General features: G+C 42.4%; 10 protein-coding genes across 10 annotated transcripts; 8 read left to right on the plus strand and 2 right to left on the minus strand.

Moving 5' to 3' along the window:
* Window positions 1-3,285: 3,285 nt before the first annotated feature.
* Window positions 3,286-3,423, plus strand: SS1G_06083 (predicted protein; the record flags this gene model as incomplete). Its single annotated transcript, XM_001593111.1, has 1 exon — window positions 3,286-3,423. The coding sequence occupies one exon, from the start codon at window positions 3,286-3,288 to the stop codon at window positions 3,421-3,423; it is 138 nt and encodes a 45-aa protein (XP_001593161.1).
* A 1,228-nt stretch (window positions 3,424-4,651) lies between these two features.
* SS1G_06084 (predicted protein) lies at window positions 4,652-4,813 on the minus strand (the record flags this gene model as incomplete). The annotated part of the gene is made up of 1 exon (XM_001593112.1): window positions 4,652-4,813. One exon carries the CDS (start codon window positions 4,811-4,813, stop codon window positions 4,652-4,654), a length of 162 nt encoding a protein of 53 aa, XP_001593162.1.
* Window positions 4,814-5,314: 501 nt separating this feature from the next.
* Window positions 5,315-5,928, plus strand: SS1G_06085 (predicted protein; the record flags this gene model as incomplete). The annotated part of the gene is made up of 3 exons (XM_001593113.1): window positions 5,315-5,320; window positions 5,545-5,644; window positions 5,879-5,928. The coding sequence occupies 3 exons, from the start codon at window positions 5,315-5,317 to the stop codon at window positions 5,926-5,928; spliced, it is 156 nt and encodes a 51-aa protein (XP_001593163.1).
* Window positions 5,929-9,062: 3,134 nt separating this feature from the next.
* SS1G_06086 (predicted protein) lies at window positions 9,063-9,956 on the plus strand (the record flags this gene model as incomplete). Its single annotated transcript, XM_001593114.1, has 3 exons — window positions 9,063-9,183; window positions 9,497-9,594; window positions 9,663-9,956. The coding sequence occupies 3 exons, from the start codon at window positions 9,063-9,065 to the stop codon at window positions 9,954-9,956; spliced, it is 513 nt and encodes a 170-aa protein (XP_001593164.1).
* Window positions 9,957-10,765: 809 nt separating this feature from the next.
* Window positions 10,766-11,997, plus strand: SS1G_06087 (predicted protein; the record flags this gene model as incomplete). Its single annotated transcript, XM_001593115.1, has 5 exons — window positions 10,766-10,812; window positions 10,902-10,988; window positions 11,253-11,295; window positions 11,544-11,577; window positions 11,678-11,997. 5 exons carry the CDS (start codon window positions 10,766-10,768, stop codon window positions 11,995-11,997), a joined length of 531 nt encoding a protein of 176 aa, XP_001593165.1.
* A 2,663-nt stretch (window positions 11,998-14,660) lies between these two features.
* Window positions 14,661-16,029, plus strand: SS1G_06088 (hypothetical protein; the record flags this gene model as incomplete). Its single annotated transcript, XM_001593116.1, has 4 exons — window positions 14,661-14,735; window positions 14,787-14,978; window positions 15,034-15,113; window positions 15,162-16,029. 4 exons carry the CDS (start codon window positions 14,661-14,663, stop codon window positions 16,027-16,029), a joined length of 1,215 nt encoding a protein of 404 aa, XP_001593166.1.
* A 663-nt stretch (window positions 16,030-16,692) lies between these two features.
* SS1G_06089 (predicted protein) lies at window positions 16,693-17,052 on the plus strand (the record flags this gene model as incomplete). The annotated part of the gene is made up of 2 exons (XM_001593117.1): window positions 16,693-16,824; window positions 17,020-17,052. The coding sequence occupies 2 exons, from the start codon at window positions 16,693-16,695 to the stop codon at window positions 17,050-17,052; spliced, it is 165 nt and encodes a 54-aa protein (XP_001593167.1).
* A 430-nt stretch (window positions 17,053-17,482) lies between these two features.
* SS1G_06090 (hypothetical protein) lies at window positions 17,483-19,926 on the plus strand (the record flags this gene model as incomplete). The annotated part of the gene is made up of 3 exons (XM_001593118.1): window positions 17,483-17,563; window positions 17,621-19,438; window positions 19,501-19,926. The coding sequence occupies 3 exons, from the start codon at window positions 17,483-17,485 to the stop codon at window positions 19,924-19,926; spliced, it is 2,325 nt and encodes a 774-aa protein (XP_001593168.1).
* A 1,413-nt stretch (window positions 19,927-21,339) lies between these two features.
* Window positions 21,340-21,660, minus strand: SS1G_06091 (predicted protein; the record flags this gene model as incomplete). Its single annotated transcript, XM_001593119.1, has 1 exon — window positions 21,340-21,660. The coding sequence occupies one exon, from the start codon at window positions 21,658-21,660 to the stop codon at window positions 21,340-21,342; it is 321 nt and encodes a 106-aa protein (XP_001593169.1).
* A 703-nt stretch (window positions 21,661-22,363) lies between these two features.
* SS1G_06092 (predicted protein) lies at window positions 22,364-22,591 on the plus strand (the record flags this gene model as incomplete). The annotated part of the gene is made up of 1 exon (XM_001593120.1): window positions 22,364-22,591. One exon carries the CDS (start codon window positions 22,364-22,366, stop codon window positions 22,589-22,591), a length of 228 nt encoding a protein of 75 aa, XP_001593170.1.
* Between the last annotated feature and the right edge of the window lie 98 nt (window positions 22,592-22,689).

Raw genomic sequence — 22,689 nt, forward strand, 5'->3', positions numbered from 1 at the left:
CAGAACCCGAGTTCCCATTTCCCAACTGTTGGTACCTAGGTAATAAAAGACATATATACACACATGGAACATTTTAACACCATTGGTAATCTCCAGGATACCAGTATTAATCCATACCCCTAGAACCCAGTCATGCGTATTCTCGGAAAACGCTATACTTTATCTTTATCTTTCCGATTTTTGTGGTTGGAAGGAAAAACTTATGCTAAATTGGGAATATATATGGTTTGAATGGATGTGATGCGAATATGCGAGTCTCTGTTGCGGGAAGATGGAATCAAAAACTAAAAAGGAAAAACGAAATCAAGATTGGGAAAGAGCAAAGTAAAGCAAAGCAGTCAGCGTTTAGATGTAAATTTAGGAAAAGATGGGAGAATTTTTCGCAAGGTTTTCTTTTACGGGAATGAGTGGAATTGATATGTTTTGTAGGGGATTTTTTTCGTAGACGTAACTTGCAAATCCAAGCTACGATTTTATGCGACAGCTTTGTACAAAATAACATATCATCCATCTATCATCTCATACTTAACAGCACTCCTTGTCCCTCACTATACCTCTCTAACCCAATCAACCCCCACGAATTCTTATTCCAATTTCCATTTCATCGTCCATCGTCCATCAATCCCCAAATTCCCAAGAAAATCTTCCATATCACACCAAACAAGACCACACCAAACCCCAACACCCCTCCAAGCTCTGCCGCGAGCCTGCAGACCGTAGACTGTACCATAATACGCGGGACGGATAGATGCACACGTATTACCAAACACCATATATCACATATCACATATCACATCACATATCACAATCGACAGATAGAAATCAAACACAAACCAGGCTACCTATAACCCCCGAGAGAGATAAAAAGAAAATCTTTCCGCGACCCAGGACCTTGTTGCCGTTGGATATAGATTGTAGCGGTTATCTAGATGATTAGATTCACCAGTGATTATAATTTGGTGTAACATAACATAACCTAGGTCCAGTGTTTGTGGAATCGTTTTGCTTTTTGTTTGGTTTGAAGACTAGATGCTGATTGAGTTGAAACTTTCTTGACTTGATTGATTTCGGGGTTTGGTGATATTTGTTATTATTAGTTAATAGACAAATAAATAAGTAAATACATAAAAAACTCAATTAATCAATCAATCAAATCATACCTACAAAAACAAAAATATATTAATTCTTTCACTCAATCCCAATACATAAACATCTCAAAATCCCAAATCCTTTCCCCAATACCTCATCCAAAAAACCACAAACAAACAAAACACATCCCAACCAACCACTCAAAACCAACTACCGACATACTCGCGACGCCAAAAAATCCAGCCGCACAAATCTACGAACGAACACAGAAAGTCGTGGCGCCCAAGGCTTTCCTCGGCCGACGATATACTCCGTAAAGGTCTTATCTAACATACAGGCAGCTATATAGCTACATAGCTGCGCAAGTGTGTGTATGGTATACAGAGAAACACAAGCATGATTACATGATTACTTTTTTTCGTATGTGTTGTTACACTACATATATACATATATACATACAATATGCGATTTTTGCTCGGGGGTAAGATTTAGGTAGATACTGATTGATTGATCCTGCCGATGTTACCGATGTTTTAATCATATCGTGGGTAATTTTAGATATATGTTAATTATATTATATTATATTATATGCTGCTGGATCATTCATTGATTGTTACCAAACGAATGATTTTATTGCGAGCACGTATATTGTGGTGGGATTTTGGGGAATATGGGTTTCTTGGCTGTGATACCAGGGGAATGGGTATATTTCTTTTTTGTGCTGTGCTGTGCTGCGCTGGGCAATTTAATAGGTGGTTAATTATTGTATTGGGTACACTGGAAGCCATTGAGATGTTTTGTGAATGAATATGGGGAGGGAAGGCTGATTCTTGAATATGATGGTTTATTCGAGTAGGTATTGAGGATAAACAAATATTGTGTGACCTCTGAAGAACGTGTGTGTGACTAGAACTCTGAATTCTGCGCATTCGTATATAGGAGACTGCTAGAAATTTTTTTGAATGTGATGACATGACATCGTGTTTACATCGGTTTAGATTGTAATTCCCTTCTGCAACGTAGGAATGATACAGAATGTCATCATTTCATTATTGAAACGCAGACTAATTACAATATAGATAGATGATACAGGAACAGCCGCATGCCATAAAATCCATCCTCATAGGCCAAAAACATCTGAATGCGAAATATGAAGATACACTCGGAGTAGGTAAGAACAGTAGTATGTGTAAGAAGCAATGCATCCATCCAATCAATGAAAGTCTTCTTCGAATAGAGGATCAAATCTGCCGAGAACTTTCACCGACAACACCTTCAGATTTGTATGGATCATCAATCGATGTAACAGCCCAAAACTAGCTGGGCAGGCTTCTCGATTGCTAGCAGCAAACCTACATGAAGTAGATTTAGATGGTAAGCTATGCTCGGCTTCTCGGCCTCCGGCATTCCAATAGGAGTCGCGGGTTACTTTGACTAGTTCATGTCTGTCTGCTGGCACACCCACTCAGGATACTCAGCTTGGCAAGCTGAATATGTCACAATGAGAGGAGGCTCTTGGCAAAACACGATGGTTTCGAATGATTTGTGAAATACAAATCAAGAAGAAGAGGTTTTCAAGCTAAAACTTCCAAAGGCACAAATTCGGCAGATGTGTAAGATCTTACAAGCAAGATCCATTGAGGAGATCAGAAAATTGAATGTACCTATCGATATTAAATTGCCATGAACATATCCATCTCCCACAAAAGTAAAATCTCCGTGCGGGTGCAATTCGAGCACTTACTCGAACGCGACCTCGTGCTCAAATCGTCTGTGGGTTTTAAGGGTCCTTGAGAAAATCTCTACCAACAATCCCGAGCACGCCGAATGCGAACTATCTATGGAATCTTAAGTAGTTTCCGCTCGGCGCAACAACTGTCGGTGGAGTACATTTGGCCCTTTAATTTGGCATTTTGTAGAGAACGTCAATGGATCATCCAGGACGTGGGAATTAGGATATTCCTGTCACGGCTCAACTTTACCTCCGGTTTTCGACTCGCGCACAGAGGAAAATGGACCCCCTGATGGTGCGTTGAGAGAAACATTTCACTAAACAACTTTGTCCTGTACCTAGATATACGTACCTGCGTAAGTATTGAGGCTAGTATCAGACCTTTATCGGCTTTGTAGAGGCTAGCATCAGAGCTCTATCTGCCTTGTAAAAAGATGACATTCAGTGGCTGGCTGTTGCACACGATGGGTATCTCCCTGTACGATGCCACCGAATCTCGTCTCCAATCGCAAAGACAAGAAATGCAGCAAGCCGTCTCTCGCCGCCACTTCATGCTGTTTGATTCGCATCACGTCAAAATGTGGACTAGTAGAATTCGATGATACTCGAGTAATGATGACGAAGTCCACAGCAAGATATCGTTCGATGAATTCACACGGCTCTCCTCGCCTCGTGCCGCACGCATGATACTACGAGCAACGTGGATGCGATAGGTAGTGTCCGTAAACGCATTGCATGCATGCATCTATCTGTACACTCTAGAAAACCCATATACCAGTCGGACATAATCTCCCGTGATTCTAGCGTGGATATTTCAGCATCGCTTCTCAAGCCAGTCATCTAGGGTATCCTTATGGCACGAATCGTAAGATGACAATACTTCTGGTGGTGAAATAATCCGAGATCTACTAGACAGTGCGTATGGGGACTAGAGAGAAGTTTTAGCTGTCTTCTTCCATTTAGAACTCTTAGTCAGGTGTACGGAGTAGTGAGGGTAGGGATGGGAAAAGAGTCAATTTTTCGGTAGATGCCCAGCCGTGCTAATAAGATATGGGTGGATATTGGAATTTGGGTGTGCATCAGGTGGGTATGGGTGTCCTATTAATTGGCTGAAGGAATGGAGATGATGAATTGTCAAGGGTATGATCTGCGCCAGGGATCTGCGCGGTGACCGGGAATATCGTCAGGATTTTCCGGGTAAAGTTAAACTGAGTTTCTCTAGTGGTAAATCATGATGTCTAATTGATCAGAGTGGGTACATGGAAGTAAACGTACCATAATTTGTTGATTGTTAAAGCTTTGCTGGTGATCATTATGTTTAAGGAGAAACTTGGTGTGTTGCATTAGAGCTACTAAAAGTTAGATAAGAGTAAGATGAGGTTGTCCACATTAGTTCGCAAGTTTGCTTAGGAGAGACTACGGAAAAAAACCTTATGTATGAGGTTAGAGTGACTTTCGAACTTTTAAATCTAATTGAGATCATCTCCGAATTTGTAATGGTTAGTATTTGAGAAGAAATTTGGAAAGTAGCTAGCCAAAAGACTAGAAGACTGGAAAGACGATCTAGAGATACGGGTACGGGCAAACCTCGGATGATGTAATTCAAGAACTCATATGGCAAATACAGAACGCTAATGACCCAAGCACAGGCAAGATCCTGATGAAACATAGGGCGTTGATGCCAAAATTGTGTGGAACTTGGATATGGTGATTGACACTATTGTGCTGTGGCTGTAGCTAAGACACGAAGTAGAAAGATGAAAGATAGAAGGGAAATTAGATTTTGGGTGTTCGAGCCATTGATGGAACTGTTTTCGACCTGCTCTAGATTCACTTTCTAGTTACTATACAGACAATGGTGACTACACTGGCTTCAGGGGTATCCACGTTACGGGCCTTGAAAAGGCTTAGCAGAATAGGCGAGATGCTTTGATAACCTGCAGTCACTGGTGGCAAACTTTGAAGGTGTTTATAACCGAGGCAGAGGGGCATAATTGGAATTGCGAGAACTCTAACAGCGGAGTCCTGGGGCGAGGGGAGATTCTGGTACTTCCACTTTTCAACTCAAGGTTCAGCATGGATACTGGATCGGGTGGAGAGCATCTAATACGAGGGCTTTCTTAATAGCTTAGAGTTTGCCTTTGCATGTCATGGTGGCGGAAGTTGGTCCTGGCTGGATCGTGGGGTGAGGATCATTGTCTAGGATTTATATTAAATTTCACAGAACTTTCGCTGGATCCTGGACAGCAAGTAAAGTACATTTGTGGGTTTTTGAGGCTCCATGTAGTGATGTCAAGTAGCTTTTCGAAAAAGCTCGAGTATTGTCTGGAACTGGCATCAAGTGGCGATACACGGGGAAGACAACACCTCACGTTTCAAGGTACATTCATTGTTCGAGAATCTAACGACATTTTTCCACTGACATCGGAATACCGTGTCGTTCGGAGCTTCGGAAAATATATGTTTGATCAACGCAACATAATATGTAATACAATGCAGGTAAGTTGCTAAAGGTTTCTCGAAATGCTATTGATAGACATGATTTTAGCAGTTCACGCCGTGAGGAAAACGTGCGTGCAGTTCGCCACAAATAAAGCGTTGCGGAGGCACCGGGGCTCGAGAACTCGAGGTGCATATAACTAGCTGTTGGACTGGTTGTTGATCCTATTCTTAAATTCTGAGTCGATGACTATGCTGATATGGTATGGTCGGCGTGGTCTAAGAGCTGTATTAGTGACGATATTGCTATTTTGGGGGTTGAGATGTATGGAAAAGGTACATGGAGTGGAAATTGGAGGGACATGAAGGACGGTTCACCTCATCGTACGTCAGTGCAATGGCGTCGGTGATAAGTCACTTACAGTTTTCAGGGGTTTTTGTAAACCTGTAAAGCTGTAAAAGCTGCACGATCTTAAACGTCTGTGTGTTTTAGACGGAGTCACAAATCAAGGCAAAAGAAGCGAGGTCAAGGCGTGATGACACGGATTTTCTGAATAGTTTGAGAAGCTAGAACTTTTCTTAGCTGCGATCCATAGCTAACATCAGATATGATTAAAGATGTAAACATAAAATCAAGTGGATATGTAGCACTTTATATTATAAAATGACATGCAGAGTTGACTAGTATGGCTCGTTGGGCAAACAACCCCATGGAGGATAGAAGACTGTATTGTACTGCTAGTGACGTGCTAAGTCCATGAATCGGAAGACAACTGCCTTTTATGCATGTGTACAATGACTCAAAGAATTCGGGGGAAGGAAAAAAGGAAGATTAGTCGGAAGCAGGTACAGCAGTTAAAATGCAAGGTACAGCTTGGAATATTGACAAGTAAAGGCGACACCGCACGCTTAAAGTTGCTGAATTGACGAAAACGCAAAAGTGGATATGTCTGTGAGACATTTGTGATGTTGAAAAGATAACTATTGAGGTTTTTCACAAGTGGTCATGTGATAGATGTGATGGATGTGATGATGTAGCGAATGCCTGAGCACTTGCTTCCCGCCTTTCGGCATAAGTGGGGGGCTGATTAGCATACCTAGAAGTTGGCCTGATATTTAATATGTATGTATTTCAGGCCACGAGATTGTTTCCTCTAGCGAAAGAAAACAGAAGTATGTAATCTTACGTCCTGTATCAGTTCTCGGTTCCAAACAATTCATATCCCCTTTCACTTCCTCGCGCGAAGGGAAGTGCCCACGATCTCGCTGAGCCCAATATGTGAAGTGACAAAATAATACATCCAGCGTTTGATTTGTCGAGCCCCGTAAGATAAGCAGACAAAAGGAGAAGCGCAATCAAACGGGAAAGACAATCTTGACCGTACCGGGCCGTGTTGTGCAAGATTCGCTACCGAAGGTTGGTATTCAGGCACGGGAAGGATGCAGGTGCTCGAATCCGTGTAACTGTGGCGTCCATGTGTACGGCATCAGGCTCATATCCAGAAAAATCTTAGAGGAAACCAAATGAAGGGGAGTAATTTGTTGTAAGGAGATACAAGCATTAGGCGACCGTATCACTGGACAATGGTCGAATGGGATTAGGTATGACAATGTAGCGGTGTGAGACACAACATTGAACTGCAGTTACCTGGGAATAACAAATTTGTAACCAAAGATGTTCTAAACGCACTGTAGGTTAGAGGTTTGTGAAGGGTTAGATAAGTACGGAGTAGGTCGAACATAGATGCAGAGATAAAACCGAGGTTCAGAATAGAATAGATATCATTGGTCGGCTAAATAGCTCAACAGGGGAATATTTAAAAAAAAAAATGAAAGTGGGAGGTATATGTTCAATAATATATAGAGTAATTAATACCTATACAGAATAGTTGAAAGTTTGTAAAGTGCTTTAGTATGCATTATTGATTACCAGTCTGAAAAACTATCATATAACCCCCATCGAGTTCATGTTTCCAAGGGGTTTCTGAATTGATTTACGCAGTGAGGTATGCACCAAGATTCCAAGTCTGTTGTTGCAGGTCGGAAATTAAAAAATGTATGTACGGAGTACGGAGTATATGTAGGTACACTATATTAATTAATCCGGATCCATGCAAAGCGAGCCAATCACACTCCGGACTCCTCGAGTAGCTCTACAAGGTAATCAAGTATCAAAATCGAATTCTGGTTTGAGCATCGGAGAGATTCTTTGAAATTTGAATAATAAGCGTTTGAGATTACAAATAGCTGCCGAAACAACGTCATTGGATCAACACTTGTGTACCCGACAATTGTGTATCCGACTATTGGAAAAAGTTTTGGAGAACTCAGGTCTGAAAAGTGGTGAATAGATAGTTGATGCGTACTGCAGTGATGTGATAGTGAAAAGCAAAAAAAGAACGTTGTATAAGACGGCTTTAGTACCTATTCAATGTTCGCTGCCGCTCTTGTGGATATCGTGGGTTATGTTCATTCCAGCACAGTTCTTATCTCTGTAAATCTTGATTATGCACAAGAAGAAGAGTGATAATAAAAAGAAAGCCAAAAAAGCAACATTAATGGTATGTTAAATGATGAATCATTACCCCGCAGATACTTGATGTGGCAAGTGGTTGTTTATTATTTTCTTTTGGGAAACTCTTTCTTGGTCATACATAAGCTTTCCCCGGATATGTCTCTCACGACTTCCGGCTTGTGTTTACGGCTGTGACCCACTGCAGACTTGACCTTGTAAGTAAAAGTGTAAGTATAGAAGTTGTCTGATGCTTTCAAACTTATATCACCCCCTATGAAATGAGTGATTTGAGGGAATTTCCAATGGCACATCAGTCGGTAGATGTTTTGATGTATCGTTCATTATCATCAAATCTAGTATCATAGCGTGAGGAAATTGAAGGAGGATATTTGGTTGTATCGCCCGGCATTCAATTCAATCCATGGCACTTGAAGAGGTGTTTCGCAATGCTGATTAGGAATCATAAGCGAGGGTCATCTCAAGAATGATTGACTCGAGTCGCAACCTTAGATAAGATTCGTCTATAAGATTTGTTTACTCTTGAATCTCGATCAACACTTTTAATATCTCGCGAGATATTATTAGGTTCATGAGAGAAACTGCCCCGCAAATGCTTTTCATTTGCCCTAATCTTAGCATTTTACCCCTGAATATTTTGGCTGGACTCATGCGATGCACGTCCTTTGATCGACATGCGGTAGCTATCATGTGCCCCTCACTCAATTGCAATAACATAAAGATGCCAGGATATGTATATGATTTTAAGTACGGCAGTCAGTGGGTGATTTCTTTGAATCCATTCACACCGTGCCACCGTGGTATTAGAAGTCGAAAAATCTTTAGGTCATGCAGTATGTTTTCCTTTTTCTTAGATGGGGTCTCCTAAAAACTCTTCTGCATGTGCATGGTATAAGGATTGAAGATAATGCACTTCGTCCGCATGCATGAACTAAAGAAAAATATCCCGATGTAAGCCGAGAAGATCAAAAATTTGAATTGAATGTTGCCCGTGGAATGAAAGTATGGGAGGTGTATCGGAAAAGACCGAGGATACAACATAGATACTCAGTATAATATCAGTGTTGCAATACTCTGAACCGGTGAAAAGGCGGTCAATGCGTACCGATTTTGTATGATTTAATGAAGTCATTGTTCGCGGAATGTGGCATTATTGGCTTAAAAATGGGGTTGTAATTGCTAAGGAAATGAGAAAAGGGGGCACATCCGGCAGTGAGGTTACCGAGTGAAGCTCGCACTCGACGATCATTTTCTGTGGCATGATTAAGAATGGCACTTTATGCATTTCAACTTCTGGCGTGCCTAGCGAGTCGCAAGACTTACATCCCGCAATCCATAGGAGGCTGTTGGCAAGGCTGTTCGAGCTTTGATGTAAAGAGTCAGAACGAAAGTATGAATGTCCACGGTACATACTTGTCATTTGAAATATAAGATGACCGAGGCGTGATTTACCATATTTAAGCTTCATGATTGTACTTGCACTAGCTCGTCCTCGGTTATGTGATCGGTGCCTCAATGTAGTTGAGTGATGCCAATGTGGCCGGCCATTGACCTCTGTTTGAAGGTTTCCTTTTCACATGGATTCGAATGCCATATTTGACCTCATGAACACTTGGCCTGTGGCTTTGCAGACTTGCGGCGACGGTGAGGGCAACTTTGAAGCTAGAACTTTCAGATGACCGTTACTTATCAACTGTCCAAAGAATGTCCAAAGACTTTTGATACAAACTATGTTGTATCGCGTGTTTCGAATCCGAGGACTAAATACATAAGTGTATCTAAACCAGGTAAATGCCGCGTTGTATATACGCCCCTATGTATTGATAGACTGTGTAAGATGATTTGAATTCATCAAAGATCCACAAACAGCCACTCGTCGAGGGTCTAAAGCTTAAAGACAAGGAAGCATGCCGTCCAGTAGACCAAAGTGAATTCAGTCGAGAAGAAACAAATATCCTGCCAGGTAATGAAGCAGTTCACGTCGCCTCATGGCGCTTCCTGGAGATCTTCCTCGTCTCAGGTACCATCAGGAAGGCATATCACGATAAGTTTCCCTTTCCCAACAGTTCCAGGATGAATAACGGGATAAACAACTCAATTCAGAATGCAAAATGGCGTGATAATGCCGCATTAGGATGTATGCCCATGTACAAGAGAGTCTGAGAGTTTTTCGAAGGCTGTTTCAGGTGTGCCCTGACATAAACCCCGTGATAGACCCACTTATCCATTTCCAGTACCAAAACCGTTGTTTGTAGGTAGAATATGGAAATGTAATGCTGGTGAAAATCTCATTTCGGCCGTTTTTGATTTAAATAAAGAACATTATGTACGGAGTGCATTGCCCCGCGTACGGTCTCAAATCAAGGTTAAATACGTGCATATGCAATGCTATATGTTTCACATTTTGGTACTCGGCACACCGATACATATTACATATTCCATCGATAATCTCTCAGTGCTGTGAGTTAGTGAGTGAAGAAGATATATCAAGATTAATTCTCCTCTTCTGTCTAAACTTATACCTTCAGGGAGCTACCCAGCTGTATCTCCCCTAACTCCATCTAGATTGGCGATCAAAAATATGAGGATTAACCTCGTCGAGAACATAGTTCGTCAGCGGAAACGTGATAATGGGTGATGGGTGGAGTCCTTTTAGATATGGGAATATGTGATTCATGTTGGTGATAGACATGAACCTATTAAGTAGTTTCATTTTGATTTGTGCACAATTCATGTGTTCCTGCAGCACTGTAGTATCTACCCATCTAGATGAGAACAACCAATGAATGGTTACATAACTGCACATACTCATATATCATACTTTTGACGACAAGTAGATGACCAATTACTTCCATTTAATTGTACAACATAAAAAGCTTCAAAGTTGTGATACTCCTGGCTCTGTTCAAGGCTTTCGGCGACACTGCCAAGCAAGATAGCTTGATTCGATATCGTAAAAGACCATTTTCCTGATGTCAGAAAACTGTATCCTACTTTTGCATTTATTTATTCCCATTAGGTACGCTCACTAAGCTAGCCTTTCACACATTTTGCGCCTCGCAAATGATCCATGTACCCCTCGAGGGACAAGGTTATATTCTCGTGTAGACGGCACGCATCCGCGAGACAAGGGAGATTGAAGCATGCCGAATGGTTAAAATCTACTCTGAAAATCCAAAAGTTGCCAGGATCACCGTAAGTTTTCATAACTCAAAATCAATCATTTACGATTTGATCATCACGACTAAATGTTCAATGTCTATATGTACGTACATACGTATCAAAATTTTGAGGATAAAACAATCGATCAGCTGGTCTGGAAATTGTTAATAGCATATGGTTTCCTCTTTCCTGGTGTATAGATTGTCATTATAGTGTCGAAAATTGATTCCAGAGCATGCTCTAGAATTGCGATGCTTGAGGATCAGGTTAGAATGATATAGAATTTATGCGAATTAGTGCCTTGGTTATAGCTCATACTATCAAACCTAGTGCTCTTTTCGTACGAGTTTAATTCCATTTCCATCCCGATTTGGATATAGAACAGTCATTCTATAACTATCCAGCTGAAAGGGGCATCCCATTTGATTAGTATTGGAATGCAACACTAACATACTGGGTACCAATCCTAATAACCTTCTATCAAACTCAACCGCGGAACATAGGAGGTTTTTGCGCCTCCGTATGTCATGATTCATGAAGCAGGGCAATCACAGTTCCCCCAGAGTAGGCTGAGGCTTTATTCCGTAGTCCTTTCCGACGTCGAATATGTTAATCATTGAGGGTAAGTGCCGGATTGTCAGGTTACATGCAAGTAGGTAGGCAGGGTGTACAAGTATTTGCAATCCTCAAGAGAATCATCATGTTGGCTAAAGAGCTTTGAGGCTTAGCAGGATATGAGGGGTCTGGTGGTACTGGACTTTCTCCTCCTGGGGCGGGCCTTGCGAGATCCGGCACGATGGCGAATCATGGCTTTGCCCTCAAGAAATTTGTTTTCATTATATGTAACGACTCCACTCCACCACCATGTTATGCCAGGCAGCCCATGTGTTTGAGGAGTCTTGTCCTGACATGGGAGGAGGGCTATTCGCCATTCGGAGCTTCGCCTGTTAACAAACCCCAGAAAGCTAAAATTGTTATTTTGGTCGAAAAAGCTACTCTCGTACAGCTAGCTATGCCTATATGGACTGACAAGCTTCCGTAATCCACTTCTGAATAGTATAGCAGCATTTTAAGAGCCTTCTCTAATATCAATCGAGGCAGTATCGATAATTACATACATACATAGTACACACGAGTTATAGTCGCCCAAGACATCACGATCCATAACTTCCGACTCGTTTTGCTGATTATGAAATACACACAATTGGCCTATGTCATATATGCGGGGTATAAGAGAATCTTTCAAAGTCACCGACATTCGATCCTCATGGAAATGTCCCATGGAACTAAAGATTTCCATTTGTATGAATCGTAAGTGTACTTACTATAAATCAAGCTAGGGTCTCGCCAGTACAGTTCCTCAAGTTTTATTGACGCCCAAGCCTTTATAGTATTAGTCTCGTAAGGATGTGCCTATTCTTATTTGCTGAAGTTGCTTCTAGTAATAAGAGTCTTCTAGTATAGCAGCTATTATACAGAATTTTTCATTCTTATATTAGTAGCTATGAATTGGGGTGATACAATAGCTTCAGTCAGTAGTTCTTGGGCCGGAACAATAAAGGGTGATCGAGGTGATTATGATCCTTGAGGTGATTGGCCTGATTAGACATTATTAAGCTAGAGACCAACTAGGACTAGCGCATCCCAGTCTGAAAAAAATAGTTGCGAAAAGTGACGGGATAAGAAATAATAATGGACCTGAAAAAGCGACTTACCTTTCTCCGTATTTAACCCCCTGTTGGAGAACCTTGTCTTTCCCTAGGTGCTTCCTACTTCCCTACTTCCCTACTTCCATATCTCCAAACTCCCCAAAAAGAACCTCCTGGCCCCAGCCGGTCGTGAACAGCCCAATGACATGGTGCTACTCGAATCCCCATGCTACTAGGTATGCAGAATGCATTATGGAAGGGCTTGCTAGATGAACGGCTAATATCGAAATCATAGGCTCAAATAAGGATAGTTTGTATTTAATCCCTCGACTTAATTCGCTGTATCAATACGCCCAAAACAAACACCGCCGACGAGAAATACGTACCTACCGAATGAAATGTGTTTGTTACTTCCACTTTCCATCTGTTACCAGGTAGATGAGATAGTTCGTACAGCTAGGCTCTACATGAAGCCTTAGAATGAAGAGGAGATAAAAGAAGAAAAAAGGATGAAGGATGAAAAATGAAATACTTATCACAAGAAACAAGAAAAGAAAAACCGTTCATTCCAGCCAGGGTTTACTTTATTACAGTGTAAAGTTAAAAAAAAAAAGATAATTTGACTCCACTCCCACTATCAACTCAGAAGCTACTCTACAACCTCAAAACCTCGAATGCCCCCATTAATCATCAACTTAGTCGACTACCGATCAGAGTATCATTCGACAAAAAGTGGAAGGGTCAACCAACGTCTCAAGGGTAACTCATTCGGGTGCGAAAATCTCGCTCCACTTAGAGATCCATATCGATCCATCCATCCATACGTACCCATACCTATCCTCACCCTTCTTGATTGCTTCATCGAAGCGAAAGTCTGACTGCCTACCTCATTGCTAGTTGATGCAATTGTCAATACAATATCATCCTCGCATATCTACTGGGGTCCCTCGCTCCCTGGCACTTTCTTCTTCAAAAGAAAAAAGGCGTTTACTCACGAGAATTACAACTCATTCCAGTGTGTCGCGGGCACGAGTCAGAAAACGCCCAATATCTTGAAGTCAATCTCGCCCTCGAACTATAGACCCATCACCAGCATCTCATATCTTATCAAGCGGAATGCTGCCTCTACTCTAAAAGCTTTGAACTACCAAGCATATTCCCACTGAAAAAATTGGATATCCATAACTTGCTGGCACCATCTTTCAGAACCCACATCCACAAAGTTACTCCTCGAGTCCAACAACCATCATCCTTCTCAACTCACCAGAAAATTAGACTTGACGATCTGGGCCGCCTCTAAAGTCCCAACGATTCCGCTTCAAGAATGGTTCTTGTTTCGTAACTTTTAATACATCCACATTGCTTCAGAGACACTTTGACGTCGAAACAACCAAATCGTATTCTGGTCAATTAGTAAAGTTTACCTGCCGAGAACCCTTATTTTTCGCACCTTGTCCGCCCACTTGAATGACCCGCAATTGAGCGAGCTAGAACTAGATCCAGGTATACTTCATATTAGTCTCCTTACCAAGCTCACAGTTTCCTCCACTGCTCGTGCGCCCCACCATTCCGTGTTTGGGTAATTCGATCAACAAGCTTCATCACATCCCGCGCCTCAAAGAGTATGTATATGACCTCTACCTGCTCATTGTCGATACTTCATTAAATCATCCAGTCTTCAATTCTCTGACTTCCTCAGTTCTTTTTAAGAGTTTCCTGCTATTCCTGTATATAGTTGACAAGACCAGCTTAGCTTTCCTTCTCGTGGAATCAACTCTTATATTACTTTCCTTCACAGCCGTCTTCAAGTCAGGTCGCCACTTGTCACTCTCTCGCTCAACGCTATTGCGCTGGACGCTTTGTATTTTCCACGATTCCAGTTCAGTTTCTAATCGGCTTTCCTTGTATATCAAGCAATCAAGCCACAGCATCTGCTTTCCATATCTGAAATTTTCGGATCGTCCTTCCATCACAACTTCCTCAAGAGACACAACCGACCACTCCATCTTGAGTCTTGAACACTTCTACTTCGACAGAATACAGTCAAAAATACATAATGGACGTCATGGAGCTAGTCGAGAACGAGCAAAACGCACGACCTTTTCAATGCGATTGGAATTCATGCAGCAAGGTATGGAGCTACTGGTGTACTTGATACGACGTCAGCTGACAGTATATATAGAGCTTCAACAGAAAATCTGATCTTCAACGCCATTATCGCATACATACAAACGAGAGACCATACTCATGCGTAACACCTGGATGCGGCAAAAGCTTCATCCAAAGAAGTGCTTTGACCGTGCACATCCGTACACACACCGGCGAAAAGCCTCATCAGTGTCAACACATCGGATGTGGTAAAAGATTTTCTGACGTAAGAATTGCACACAAAAAGTTGACGAGATCATTGCTAAAAAATGATCATATAGTCATCTAGTCTTGCCCGCCACAGGCGTATTCACACAGGCAAGAGACCGTACAAATGTGCACACGATGGCTGCTTAAAGAGGTTCGTTCTACAGAACATGATTATTTGACTAGCACTAACACGCAATAGCTTTTGTCGAAAGACTACCATGGTCAAGCATCAAAGACGTTCTCATCAGCGTGGTATTCATTCATCAGAACTTGATGACGGCGAGACTTCCGATTCAGACAGTGGCGAATCGCCAACCACCCCTCAACACCATTCTGGTCAGATTCAATGGCCTCAGCATTTAACAGTACCAGGTGTTCCAAGTGGACATCAGATGCATAGAGCACACTCATTTGCGGATTTTGGACAACAGATTGATGGATACCAAATGTCACAAGGATACAACCATAGACACAGTCTTTCAGGAGGCCCTCAGGCCTATGGTATTCCCGAGCAACACCAACAAATCATGCAAAGGCAGGCTTCTCTTCAACATTCTTCTTATTACGTTCCAGAGCAGAACAACCCCGGTGTTGCGACTTTAAACACCAACCCAGCTCCCATTCAGACCTACCACATTCCTCGCCATTCCATGGAGAGACATCCCCAGGAGATGTTGCAGAGCAGTCCGGGTAGTTACTCTCCCCACTCCCGTGCCAGCCCAGTCTCCCAAGAGCCATACTATACGCATACGCAGCACCATATTCCTGCTTATGCTATTCACGGGCAATCTCCTACCGACACGCAGCCTTTGATCAATTATCCGCAGCATTTGCCACAACCTCAGACAATGCAATCACCACAGGCACCGCACCATTTGCAACAACATTATCCACAACCTCCTGAGCATGGCCAGTGGTACGAAAGTACTCCTTATCAACAACCTGAAGTCATCAGCCACGTACCAATGTACCCTCAAGTCACCGTCTTCAGCGATCCCTGGCCTAAACTCGAGAGCTTCGATGATCCATCATTACAGATGCCCAGTGCTCGCATTGAGAATTTGTAACAATATCGAATAGTCACATCGATATACACCCACCTCCAAATTATCTTTTTGGCGATTGTATCATTAATTAGATGGCACGTTTCATTTCATCAGCAAAAGTTTTCACTTCTTCGAGTCTCTGCGCTATACCTAGTACATTAACGATATCCACGAATGCGTCTCATCCTCAGGCTTCACAATATCTTACAGACCACCACAATCTCATGGCGGTCTCATATCTTTAATCACCAATGCGCATCGCTCAGCTCTCCATCACGGGGGAGTCAGCTTGTCCTGACATTTTTACCTTAGTTCTTTTATTTTCATTCATTCGTTCTATTATTTTGTAATGGTGTGCCTCTGGTTTTGCATACAGTTAAAGCTGGATCTAATATATTGACTCGGGAGGAGCAGGAGATGAAGGAAGGGTACATAATGACAAGGTGTGGTATTATGGGCGCCACGAATTCAACGAGGTCATTCCTTTCATGTTGTATACTTTTGGGCATCGGCGAACGTACCGTGTTATTTTGTATTTGGCGACTGGTTATCAAGGCTGGATTCGCCACGTGTATCAATACTTACTTAAATGTTTATTAGTTTTGGATGTGCAATCGCATTGGGTATTCGGTTGGGAGGGCATCCTTGTGTATTGATAGGAGTAGTAAATAGATACCTAGTAATATGACTATTGGAAAGAACTTCTCCTTCTTTACTTGTGAATGGTACTCTTACAATGAAGAAAAGCACTTATCTGTTCTGAACTATATATTAGCAACACAACATCGAACTGGCTACTGGCGGATTTGTGCACAGGTAAGGAATCCTTCAAAATCTGGATTTCTCTTTCTCGCCATCCTCCTGATTTCATTTTCGATGAAGACAGTGATTTCCAACGAATTGCTGACGATTGTGGATAATTTGAACCCTCTTCACTTATCCGAGGTAAAGCCCTAGGTGAAGTTCTAAATACCTAAGGAAAGAGTATCTAATATAGTGACTGTAGTTTAGTTTATGATATATTATGATATTGGGGGTAAATAAAAATACTCGTATATGAAGATTTTTACCCTGGTAACCTCATAATCACCTAAATCTCCCTTAGTTTAAGGGGATTGTACCTATCTCTTGACTGGCTTTGACCAACACGTGGTAGTGGGTAGTTTTACACCCAGATCTAGATCGAAAATAGTCTAGTGGATTAATAAGCTGCCGCATCTAACAACTTCCATGATGCACCGATTTGCCTTCTGTGTCCCATTTTGGCTTCAACAATTATTAGTCTCCTCGACACAATCGAGGTTCAACAAAACTTCATTTCTTAGAATTTGTTGGTTAGGTATCGCACAGTCAGAAACAGTTGCCAGGAGAAGTGTCCGAAAATTCATTGGGTGGTGGTTGAAAGGAGGAGTTCATAATCTATTCCTATTTGGTTCTGCCAGTCATGGCAACACCATATCATGGATTGTCTAAGATGGCTACGCCTTTAAGGCTTTTCGTCCGAAACGCATCAGAAACACAATGTGCGAAGATGATTCTGCCATCGGCGCGAATGGTTCGTAGGAACAAAGACTTCATCTCCATTGAACTAGCCCCGCTAATACCGCCACAGCTCTCGACCAAATCGATTCCTGTACCATCTGCAAACGTGCACATTGACTCGATATCTCCAAGTCTTCGACATGTCTTTACCTCGGCCTTTAAACGTATCTCTACTGCAGATTCGACGGTTCCTGTCTCATCTATTTTGGCCATCGCGCATGGTCGGCAAATGTCTATTTCTTCGTCTCTGCGGCCGCAGCAATACCGTCCCTTTACAAAACTCTTCAAAACTCAGCAAAGATCTCTCTTCGGTGGTAATACGTCACACAATTTACTCTCTCATCTGGAAGTAACGGCCAACAAGAATCCGAGTAGTGCTACCGCGCAAAATGCTCTCTACCAAGCGCTTTTGAAGGCGAATATGCCCGCCATCATTGCCGACAGATATCAGACCGGTCATTTCGCATCAAACGCTGCTTGTGAAGCTGCATACCACAGAGCGTTAGGCATGTTAGGACAAATGAACAGTGGCATGGCGAATGCTTCCGGACAACCAGGAAATCTCGGCAACGCCCAATTACAAGCTATCGGTCAAGCAGTTGCTGCTAATTCTCGGGGTGGTAACATTGCTATGTCTCACGGCCAAGTATCAGGTTCCGGCGATAAAAACTCTCCTATGCATGTTGTTGTTGATGAAACTATGGGTAACACCATCTTCAAATGGGTTAAATTTGGTCTCTACTTTGCACTTTTCACCTACATCAGTTTGGTCGTCGTTGCTATGATGATTGAAGGCTTTAATTCTGTTGTTGCTAGAAGGCCCGGAGGGGCCAAAGCCGACAATGAGGCCAAGGCTGAACATCAAAATGTCAGGTTTACGGATGTTCATGGCTGCGATGAAGCAAAGGATGAACTTCAGGAACTCGTAGATTTCCTGAAGAACCCGGAAAAGTTCTCTACACTCGGTGGAAAATTGCCAAAGGGTGTCTTGCTGGTTGGCCCTCCTGGAACTGGTAAGACTTTGTTGGCTCGTGCCGTTGCTGGTGAAGCTGGAGTTCCATTCTTCTTTATGTCTGGTAGTGAATTCGACGAAATATATGTTGGTGTTGGTGCTAAACGAGTACGGGAACTATTTACTGCTGCGAAAAGCAAATCACCCGCCATAATCTTTATCGACGAACTAGACGCTATTGGAGGAAAACGAAATGCTCGGGATGCCGCATATTCTAAGCAAACTCTCAATCAATTACTCACTGAACTGGATGGATTTGCACAAAACAATGGCGTTATCATCTTAGCTGCTACCAACTTCCCCGAGTTACTAGACAAGGCTCTCACAAGACCTGGCCGATTTGATCGAAATGTCGTCGTCGGTTTACCAGATGTGCGTGGCCGATTGGCGATCTTGAAGCATCACATGCAAAAGATCATTGCTTCTCCTGATGTCAACATTGAAACACTTGCTTCTGGTACACCAGGCTTTTCCGGCGCCGAACTCGAGAACATCATCAATCAAGCTGCTGTACACGCCAGTAGAGCGAAAGCGAAAGCGGTCTCCATGTTAGATTTTGAATGGGCTAAGGACAAGGTAATGATGGGTGCTGAAAAGAGAAGCATGGTTATTTCTCAAAAGGAAAAGGAGATGACAGCCTATCATGAAGCGGGGCATGCGCTCGTTCTTATGTTCACCCCTGGGACAGATCCGTTACACAAGGTTACAATCATGCCTCGAGGCAGTGCTCTCGGTATAACCTTTCATTTGCCAGCGATGGATAAATACTCAATGACCTTGGACGAGTATGAAAGTAGGCTCGATGTGTGCATGGGAGGTAAGGTGGCAGAAGAAATCAAATATGGTCCCACAAAGGTTACGAGTGGAGTTTCCGGGGTAGGTCTTTCTTTCACTATTGATACTTTCAGAACGCGGAAGCATTCTAACTTTGCAAATAGGACCTCCAAAGCGCCACAAGTCTTGCATACAACATGGTCACTCGATTTGGAATGTCGCCTGAGCTTGGAAATGTAGATTTGATGACAAACTATGAACAACTATCCGCAGGAACGAAGCTCCTTGTCGAATCTGAAGTTCGCCGTGTCATTGAGGAGGCTCGTCTTCGTGCTGTCAAGCTCATTGAATCCAAGCGTAAGGAATTGGATCTCCTTGCTAAAGCCTTAGTGGACTACGAGACGTTAGATAGGGAAGAAGCCTTTAAGGTTATAAGAGGAGAGAAGTTGGAGGGTAGAGCGATCGCTCCTTCGGGAAGCATAAAGGTACCTGAAAGTATGGGTACCTCACTGGCGCCAATTCCTGGAAGCCAAGGGCCTGCGGATAAGGGACCCAAAGGACCACCTGGTGGAGGTGCTCTTGCACAATAAGTTATGTTAGGGAAAGATTCACTCAACTCATCGGAAAGGCGTTTCGGTGGTGGTGGATCCACATGTAAATGTGTTTTTTATTAGTACGACCAGGCATTAAAGGTGATCTCATGGCTCGGGGTTATCATAGCATTAATTCTTTTTCATAAGCAAAGAGAATAGGAATTTCGCCTCTGTCTTAGGATAGTGATGCCAGCGCTAGAAATTTTACTTTTTTTTTTAAACAAAAAACCTGAGATGATATACAGGCTAGTAGGCTCAATGAATTAATGGAATCTCCAATGAACACATCGGCGGTGTATACTAAGGGTATATTAGGTAAGATACGATGCATCAGCACTACAGAGGTGGAAACACCGGATGAAGAACTGTTCTGGAAAGGCTTGATAATGGCAAGTCATTGTGCCTCGAGCATTCTTCACGCGACAAGAATCTGAGAAGAAAATGATGCTGATGAATATCGTCTCGAAGTATATATATATATGTATATATATGCGATTTGTCTAAGTATAGGCAATAAGATTGTAATGGATTGTTAGGTATCTGAGGTGGTTTATGGATATTGCGGAAGATTTGCCTCGTTCATAATTATATTATTTTTGTGCTTTTAGTGAGGTGCTGGGGTTGGTGTTTTATATTGATGGGTTGGATGGAGGGAGGATGGAGCATACTATATCTCTCTGTGTGTGTGTCCGTTTTTGTTCGTTGTCTTTCCTTTGGCTTTCTTGTCGGGTTTTAGGGAGTCGAGGTATGAATTATGGGGGTCTCGTGGTGAAATTTTGTTTTTGTGCTGGGTAGATGTTTATGAGATACTGTGGCTGTGTGTGCTGTTACGATCTTGTTTTGGGGTTTCTGCAGTGTATTTCTATTTTTATTTTTTTATTACTTAAGATGTTGGCTATTGGATACGGTCCTGTGTTCCTATCACTTATGTCATGATGTTGATGTTGATGTATCTATATATCAAGCACTGGATGATTGTTCGCTGGATTGCTGGAGTCAATGAGTCAATGAAAACTTAAAAGAGATGTATTGTTGGATTATATTATAGTATGGTGATCTTATAATGGTTAGAAATGGGATTGTGTCTACTAAGTAGTTGCACTTTTTCGGTGGTAGTCTATGTTTTATGGAGTTAGTTTTTGATGGTTTGATGGTTCAATGGCTTGCTTACTTTTAGCATGTGGTGAATGGTTGTGTTGAGGTAGTTGTCTGGAGATTTTACGTCTAGTGGGATTGTGATGGCTGGCTAGTAGTTACTGCCGTTGCTACTATCATCAGATCTTCCTAATATCTGGATTTCAGATTAAACGGTGCAGAAACATCTAAGTAACGTTTGCTTTCGGACTAAGTCATTAGATAATTGAACTGCAAAGACAAAGCTTAAACTATGTATAAATTAAATCTTCAGCATCACCGAGAGTTTGAAATAATATTCAACGCTGCTGGTTTTGCCTTCTTAATCACCGAACTCTCACCGCGTTCCTCTCGACGTCTCTTATTATTCTTTCCATGTCCTTTTGTTTGCAATTCACCTACATACTTCGGCTGCTGCGAATTATCATTTCGCATCTCTGTTTCTTTCCACCCCTCATTCTTTATCAAAATCTCAGTAGTATCAACAAATCCATCTTCATCCATTTCACGAACAAATAATCTGGGATATCCTCTCCCCTTCTCCTCATCATCCCAATAAAACCCACCCAACATCTCCCAATCTACTACCTCTACCATCTCAACCCCATCCACCAGTCCCATCCACCAGTCCCATCCACGGAATCCTTCTTCTCCTCCAACCCATCCTCTCCCTCCTCATCTCATCCTCCATCTCAACTTCTAACCATGCAATTGGATTCCAAGCATACAAAAACCTCCATTCCTCAGTAAATTGTTCATATTTCGCATCCCTAGCCAGAAAATCATCTACAGTTTATCCTGCATGTGTTTTTATTCCTTCGCATCCGGTTTGCTAGTAAATAGCTCCCACTTGTTCCAATCCCAAGAGTACATATGCGGCTTTTTTGAAATGGGATAGGAAACGTGGTTTCGATAGTGTTGGACAAATGTCTGGAAGAATCCTAACAATCTACAATTCTGTGTAGAATCTAGCTGCAGATCCGCAAAATCAACATGATGCACGCTAAAATTCCATCTCGGAGGCGCGGTAAGGGAAATACAGAGAGCGCTTGCATCTGGATCGTTGGAAATAAGATGTCGATCAAGAGGTAATGTTCTCAATGCTGCTATATTATCCTGTCCGGACCGCAAATCAGATATATACGTCCATGCCTCCTCTACAGCAAACTGGGTTGTAAACGAATTCTGAAAAGCTTTTTCATAAACTCCGTTTTCGTTCTAGGAGGGACGGTGAATTATTTGATAGTAGCGTGGACAGCGATTCATGCATTCGATCATATTGAGATGTTGGCGGGAATAAATGGAATCGCTGTTGTTGAAGCTGAGGATCGGAGTGGACAGATGGTTAGGGTGTTGGTTATGGTTCCGTATCCGTGGATGTGTTGGGGGGATATGTTGGTGGGGGAGTAGATGGCGTAGAGAGGTTTGGTGGGGTGGAGGGGAGGAGATTCCGACGAGGATGGAGATGAAGGGGACGGATATTTGGGCCTTGGGTGTAAGTTTGTTGGGGAATGGTGTTGATGGGTGAGTGGGGTATGGGGATCATCATATTTGGGGTGGGATGGGTTGGGGCAGGAGGAGGGGTGCTGTGGACACGATGTTAGTAGATGAGGTTGTCATTTGAGG

The sequence above is a fragment of the Sclerotinia sclerotiorum genome, genomic scaffold (assembly GCF_000146945.2).
Source record: "Sclerotinia sclerotiorum 1980 UF-70 scaffold_7 genomic scaffold, whole genome shotgun sequence".
In the NCBI taxonomy this organism is placed as follows: Eukaryota; Fungi; Ascomycota; class Leotiomycetes; order Helotiales; family Sclerotiniaceae; genus Sclerotinia; species Sclerotinia sclerotiorum.